Here is an 8,067-nt window from a genome sequence, read left to right as displayed (position 1 = left end):
AACTCAGCTGACACTAACCGCAGGGGCGAGACAATGGTAGTTAAACTGAAAACAGCGCACACAGTATGAGGGACTATTAAAATAATACAGAAAACTGAGACAGAGACTGAGCCATACAAACTTGATATAGACAAAAAAGAAAACAGACATGACTGACAGAGGAAACAGAAAACACATGACTGAATGAGAAAGTATGGTGAACTTAACAGATGAGAACAGGAGGACTAGACAAGGGAAATGGGAGACAGACAAGTATGGATGAGATTAAGACATCAGGGAACACAGAAGAGAACAAATCAGGGAAGATGAGACAGAGGGACAAATGACTACAGAAAATAACAGAAGACAGACCCATGGCTCAACTTGAGGGAAATAGAAACACAGACTAAACATCAAAAGGTAAACACACACAAGACTGACTACTCACATGAGACTACAGGACAAAACAGATGAGACAAGGACAGATACGGAAACATAAGGGAAGCAAGAATACAAGGGGACATAAGGAATAAACTGAAACCAGGAACAGACTGAATAAGAAACTAGATCTCTGCAAAATAATGAAACAAATCGATAAATTAAAAAAAAGACGAAAAAAACTATCCAAACACTGATACATGCAAACATTTTTTGCATCTCATACTCTGCAAAGACACTTTGTATATATTCTGTTTTACTTAATATTTAATATTGTATTGTAATTTTTTGTCTTCAGGTCTGTATTTCAGATGGAATCCAGACATGATCACCGTTCCATTTCACAAGCTAAAGCAAAAAACCAAAACACAAACAAAATAAAAGCAGTGAGATTTTGGCAGTCTGTAACAGTTTGATATGCACAGAAGCACTTTTGCAGGCAGACTGGAGCAGCCAGGGCTGGAACCCCCATCAGTCCAGTTAGTAAACAACCTGCTGTACTTCTAGAGGCACGGTTGTATACAGTGCTTCCCTGTTTGATTGAAATATGTTAGAACATTCTATGTTCTATCATGGATAAAATATGGGTTTATGAGATTTAGATCATTGTATTGCGTTTTTATTCACATTCCGCACAGCCTGAACTACCTTTTTGGAATGGGGATTGTAAAGTGATATGCACAATACTCAAAAAGCAACTATGATTCAGTAATATTATGGATATGATTCTGTAGAACTTTTATTTTGGGTATTTGGAGTACAATTTGATGCAAAACCTTTGTACTATTTGGGTATTTAAACAGAACCATAATTTAAATCTTAACAACTCTAAATACATGTTTATCCCTTCCTAAAACAGGTATTCAGTGCAAAATGAGGTTTAAACTTTTGTGCATACATTTTTCAGGAGCTACATCTGCATGGCAGTACGGAGCCTGAAAGTTATCCTGTGTTATCCGTTTATGCAATTAGAGTAAAAACCTCGAACCTATAAAAACACCGTTTTCCCTGCTCGTGAAGACTCCACTCGCTGTCTTCCCTCTTGTCAGCGCGCATCTGCGTCTGTGTGTTCTGCTCCATTTCAGGGAGGAGCGCAAACTGTTTGGCTCTGTCCAGCACCGGCTCCTCTCTGCGTGTAAATGCGCACTGTCTCACTCACCGGACACTGGAGAGAGACCGGGCGGCATTAATACCGGCGAACTGTCAGCCGGCTGCTCAGTTCATTGGGTGTTGACAGTCGTGGAAATTTAAGGAGGAAATAGTTTGTTGTAATCTGTTTTTTTCTACTTTTCTACATGCACTTTGCAAAGCGAGCATAGATGTCATCGCAGAGCATGCTTATCACTGGAAGCTCCCGATTGAAATGGACGGACGCATTTCTTTACTTGGGTCTGTTCATGCAGTCGGCGGTTTGGGAAACGGTGAGTCCAAACGCACAGCTTAACCTCATCTATCTTATCATAAGGAGAGTTGGAACATGAAGTAATGTGTCTGTGTGGGTGATTTTAACACGATTTCAGTCACATTGTTTTTATACTGACATGACTTAAAAGATTTGAAAATTATTTTTCAATCAAATAAGATCAATTCTTTTACTTTTTTAAAATTAACTTTTACTTTTATTCACTTTGGACATTTATGAATTATTTCATTGTAGTAGTGGGACTGTACATTGGGTTTATCATGAGTGTAGCCTTTGTTTGAGCATTGAGGAAAGGGAATTAGGGATCTTTGCCCCTTTAAATTAGAAGTTACAGAGTAACAGACATTTTGTGTGTGTAAAGCTTAGAATACAAATACAATATGAACAATAAAAAAACCCAAAAACGATAGTAACTGTACAATCTATATTTGTGACATTTTAAGATTCTCTTGTTCAGCCTCAGTCTGGGAGTTTAAAAGAAACATAACACATTTTAGTCTTATTATTATAGGCAGGCAGGGTTGATAAGGTTTGCTGCCTAATGGTTTTTATTATTAGCAATTAGCCATTAGTCACTACCTCAATGAAAACAGATGGCTGATATATCTATTGAGTAAGTGCTAATAGTTAAATAGTTAAATGCTGTTGAAATGGGAGCTTTACTTGCTACACCATCATATACGTTACTCTCCCCAAATGTTACCTGAGCAGATTCCTCCATATTTTGTTGTAAACAAATTCATTTTACATTAGATGGACTTTTGTGCAAATGGTGAGTTATACATGACGCTGGCATTTTTGTAAAGAGCTAAACTATTAATGTAATAGAAACATCATCTAAATTGTAAAATATATATTTTTTTAAATCAAACTGCAGTGTATACATTTGCATCAATATTCTAACATCAAACATTTATTTTGTCATAAATAGAAAAGCATGTTTTAAACAATTTTATAAATTAAAGTGTTATAATAATTTTCTGCTTCCAACGTAATCATGATCTTATGTGAAAATCACTAATATTTGCATGAGTATTTCTAAAAATTTAAGGTGGAAACATCGCATCCATCATAATCACAGAACGTGTAGATTAGGAGTTGTTTTCTGATATTGACCTGCTGCGTTCATGTTTGTCTGGCACATCTGATTCAAACTAGGATGATAATTACTTGCTAGATGACTAATTTGTCTCCAGTGGTGACAAATCGCCACGGATCATGTGACTTAAGAACCAATACATGCATGCATTGCATGTCTGTCTGACTTTTGTTTTTCTGCTTTGCTTTTTCTTTCCTTTATAACGAAAAAGTAGAATTTGAGATGTACCTCAGCCATCAAGAGGAGGACTGGATTTCAAAGAACAAACTCGTATAGCTCAAATAAATATTGAATAAATAGTATCTCCTGTGACTCCATTAACCCTCATTGCTCACTTGAGTCTTCTCTGCTTTTGGCTTCAAAAAGTTTTTTCAGTAATGAGAACGTAGAAATATTTTCTCCCTTTTTCCCCATTTCTACTATGCATGTGGGGTTTGAAATTCAAATGGCGTAAACAATTTAGTGTGAAGCACATTTCTTTTGCATTTTGTCCTTATATGAATTTTGATTCAAAACCATTGTGGAGTTTCTTCTTTTGGTGTTATGGAGTGATTTGTGTCTTTTCCCTGATCCCGAATGCTCATAATAATCCTGTGTTGCCTCTTCATTTATTAGCTCTTTGCTCCAGATGAAAAGATCAGATTGTCATGGACTCAAGATGCCTTTAACCCCTTTTTCCTTATAGATGGTAGCAGATCAGTATCTCTTGTAAGTTACTGATCAGCTGGAAAACTTTATTCAACAGAAAATGACTGCCTTTTATTACTTTATTGCTGATGTTTTCAGTGTAAGGTACAGTAACAGTCTTTACTTAAAACCCTGGGTTTTTCATATTTCTCTTTCAAAATCACTGCCATCCATATCTGACTCAAAGGCTTTTGTCGAAAAACATTTGACCACATGGAAACACTTGATCTTGATTTAGTCTGCAAACATGAGATGGCGCCTGCATCCGATTGAGATTATATAGCTAGTCGAGCGCCTTCCAGACCTGCACATTCGTAAGTGCAGTCACAAGAATGTATTCTGTGTCTCCCAGTACAATCTCAAGTGTGTGGAGGAAATATCGGAAAACTGGTCATAACACTAGGGGAGCTGGACAGGGCTGTAGAAGGGCATCAGTCAAGCAGCAGAATTGTACCAGGAAAAACAGGAGGAGCATTGCCACTTGCACTGACCTACAAAAACTCCAGTAGGCTACGTGTGCATGTTTCTGACCAGACAGAAACAGACTCAGAGAGGTTGCCATGAGGTCCTGAGGAGGCATGTCTTTGAAGGACATAAACCTCCATAGGCTAGCCAATAAATACTCTAAATGCTGTTAGGTATGGAGATATAATGCTCAGACCCATTGTCAGAACTTGTACTGTTGCAGCTGTTCCTGGATTCCAAACACTGTCTATACAAATTACTCAGCCATATGATGCAATTAAAAAATGAAAAGAAAAATTAATAACATGAAATCCAGAGAAAATTGTAACTTGTACATTAACAAGTTGAGTGCACTCAAGCACAAGTCTAAATGGTTTTAGCATCATGCAAGGTGTTACCATGAACCATAACCAGTACACATGCACCAGGCAATAGCTTTTAGGTGAAGAGGTGTTCTGGTGTAAGTCCAATATTGATTCTTCTGTCATCCAGCAAGTCTGTCTCTATAACAGATGAAAATTTTAGCCAGAGATTTTTATGAGAATGCTGACTGAACCAAAATGGGGAATAATGTGGACTAAAAAGTAAATCATAAAGATATCACAGTGCAGAATAAGGTAATTGTTCCTAGTTTGTTTGATAATAGGAGGCACACATACAGTACAGTACAGTATAGTACAGCTTTGAAATGTTAGTTTTTGATCTCCATGAAGTTGTTTTTCAGTACTACATTCCCATTTTGAGTGCATGTGCACACCAGTGAGGCCACAGACATCCCTACTAATGGCTTTACACGGTTCCTCTGATCTACAAGCACTACATAACAAGGAAGGGAGTTATACAACTACAGCTGTCTTCTTCTTCCCTGTTGTGGGTGAAAACATGAACGTAAATAATGAAGGTTTAAAATTACCAAGAAAATTCAACACTGCATTTAACTGATGGAGAAGAAAGCTGCTATATTAGAATGATATGTATCAGCCAAGTTCATAAAGGTGGGTTCAATAAATTCTTAGGTTATTTAATATAAAAAGTAGTGCTGTCAGCGTTAATCTAGTTAAAATGACATTAACGCCATAACCGCATTAACGCGGAAAATCTCCGTTAACGAGTTAGCATGGATCGCCCCGTGCTTGGGGCTGCACGGCGTTAACGAGCTAACTGCACTAACGCATTGATGCTGTGCAGCCCCATGCATGGGCCAATCTGCACTAACTCGCTAACAGAGATTTGCCGCATTAATGCGGTTATGGCGTTAATGTCATTTTAATGAGATTAACGCTGACAACACACAAAAAAGTATAATGTGTTCATAAATATGCATAGATTACTGTGTAATTATGTCTGTTATATCAAGAAATTGATGCACTCTGACAAACTTATTGTCAATCCATTAAAAAAACATAGGAGCAGGTTTTTGGTTTGTGGAAGCCTCCATATTTAATATTTACAGTGGTCAGGAAGGACATTTTTCTTCAGATGAATTCTGCATTTTTTGGATGTGGCTAGAGACAGGCCACATACAAACACTAAAGACCAAGGAGAGGAGAAGTGGTGTTTGCATGCCATGGAGGGAGATTTCAATTCATTTTTTTTTCTATTTGAAAAATACAAATAGAACTACCTTTAATATCCTAATAGCAGGTCTTGAGTAACAAGTTATAGATTGTAACGTTCCTATCGCCTGCAGAAGCCTCTCCCATTAGACATCAAATAACCTGTTACCCTCTGTCTGCAGCCCAAGGCAAGCTCTACCTTAAAAAACAAGCTGTAAAATGCTAAAATCAATTCTAAAGGCCACATGTAACCAGTGCAGAGAAGCCAACATGAGGAAATGTGCCATCATCCTGTTAGTGCCCTTCTGATGGCTGCGTTTTTTTTTTTTTGAAACCGAAGGCAGTCAATTGATTTTTGGGGGCAAATAATGAGTGACATTAACTCAGTTGCTGAAAAGACAGGAAGGGCTTTTGTGCCTTGAAATGAAAAGATTGACTTCACAGTTGATTTTCAGCATACAGATGGTTCACTCTTTTATATCTTATAAGAAAGTCTGATTTTAGAGAAAGTATATAAATAAAGTATATAACGCCAGCAATTTAGATAATTTAAAAATGTAAAAAGTATAAAAATATTTTTTAGAATTTGATTTAATCCTTGCACTCCTCTGGAACCTACAGTAAGATAAACATGTGTCCTTTTCAAGTTTTTTTATTTGACCTTAACAACGGAGTAAAATATAACTCACATTAATCAAAATACCATCACAGAGGCAAGGAAGCACCTCGACTTTCTTTCATCAACTACAAGTGCATGGATAGAGCTGGTGTTCTTTAAGTATTTCCCAAAGCCTTAGATCACAATTTTAGCGAAAGGTTTCTATCAAAATATTACAGATCTTAAACAAACTACAAAGTGTTAAAGTGAAAATGACAAGGGCTGGTCTCTGGATCTATGGGTTAGCTTTAGATGAAGCTGGGTTTGCTGTTTCATTTACAGTCTTTGTGCTAACATGAGCAAATTAACTGCTGTACAGACATGAATATGAACCCTTAGTAATAAGGCAAACATGCATGTTTACCAACATGTGAGACATTTAACAAAGAGGACAGACAGACAGACTCAGGGACCAGTGTATGTTAAAAAAAAAGGAATGCTAACAAGTGGAACTGACTAAAAATTGGCTGGAGGTGCCTGCAATAACGACCTGTTTTAGACAGTGATTGGATTTAAATGACACCACAGCTGCATAAACTGCTGCCAGATAGGATGGAGAGTTACAATAATTAAAGTGCTGCTCAAATGGCACTCACGCTCTTCTCTCTGAGTGAGTCTATTATTCGGCATCTGTTAAAGGAGAGAAACCATCAGCAAGCTTGTGTTGCTCATATGAGCTATTCCAGGTTCACTGCGCATCACTACATTCGAAAGTGACACCCCGTGCTGCTCCAGCAGACAGTATGTCATGTTACGATCTTGCTTGTATAAAAGAGGCTTGTTCTATAAGCCTACAGGGTAGATAAGAAAGCACTGTCTTGTGTCACAGTGAGGCTGTGCTGCCAGATCAAGTCTTCAGCCACGCGCACTCACGTGTTACTCCCGGACATTTGAACTATTAATGATGTAGGAGTTAACAGGCCACCCAGATGGAATACGTTACGGGAATATTTAATATTTTCACTGTAAATTCTCCTCCCTCGTGTACAGTAATATGTTTAAAGGGCTGATAGAAACAGTACTTAAAATAGAAAATAGCTGGTGGAAAGATGGCCTTCTATGTTTATTAATGACGGAATATAACAAGAAGGTTTTTATACAAGGATTGTAGTCTGACATCTAAGGGAGCTCACGCCAGAGCACCAGTTTACTTTCAGGCATGTGTCCTGACACACATTACCTTCAACCTGCACAATCAAGGAATTCTTATATACACAATCGTGTAAGCTTCTGTTGTTGACCTCATTAATAATAATGGATTGCATTTATATAGCGCTTTTCAAGAACCTCAAAGCGCTGTACAATTCCACTATTAATTCACTCTCACATTCACACTGGTGGAGGCAGCTACAGTTGTAGCCACAGCTGCCCTGGGGCAGACTGACAGAAGCGAGGCTGCCATATCGCGCCATCGGCCCCTCTGGCCATCACCAGTAGGCGGTAGGTGAAGTGTCTTACCCAAGGACACAACGATCAAGACTGTCCGAGCCGGGGCTCGAACCATTTACTTGTATTCATCGAGAACTATCATGTAACCAACCCAACCTATTGCCATCTGGTGGCCTTAAAATGTAGATTTTTAAACACTTGTAAAATAAAAAGTAGGCTGGTTCTTCTTATAGTGCTTTTCTCTTTACACACTTGAAACACTTTATATAGCATATCTCATTCACACAAGTACTTTTCCCCCTACATCTTAGTATTTTCTATATGGTAAATGGACTAGTTCTTATATAGCATTGTTTTACTCCAACCCCTCAAA

General features: G+C 37.9%; 1 protein-coding gene across 1 annotated transcript in view; it reads left to right on the top strand.

The window, feature by feature from the left end:
• Positions 1 to 1,423: 1,423 nt before the first annotated feature.
• The window catches only part of ghrhrb (growth hormone releasing hormone receptor b), an 80,948-nt gene continuing 74,304 nt past the window's right edge, over positions 1,424 to 8,067 (top strand). The window contains exon 1 of the mRNA XM_005944144.3: positions 1,424 to 1,838. Within this exon, the coding sequence (XP_005944206.1) occupies positions 1,737 to 1,838 (102 nt within the window). The 5' untranslated portion in view covers positions 1,424 to 1,736. The remainder of the gene's footprint in view (positions 1,839 to 8,067) is intronic.

The sequence above is a fragment of the Haplochromis burtoni genome, unplaced genomic scaffold, assembly GCF_018398535.1.
Source record: "Haplochromis burtoni strain Fernald_Lab_line unplaced genomic scaffold, NCSU_Asbu1 Contig_316, whole genome shotgun sequence".
Classification (NCBI taxonomy): Eukaryota; Metazoa; Chordata; class Actinopteri; order Cichliformes; family Cichlidae; genus Haplochromis; species Haplochromis burtoni.
Note: the sequence above shows the minus strand (reverse complement) of the source record. Positions and strands in the feature narration are given on the sequence as shown.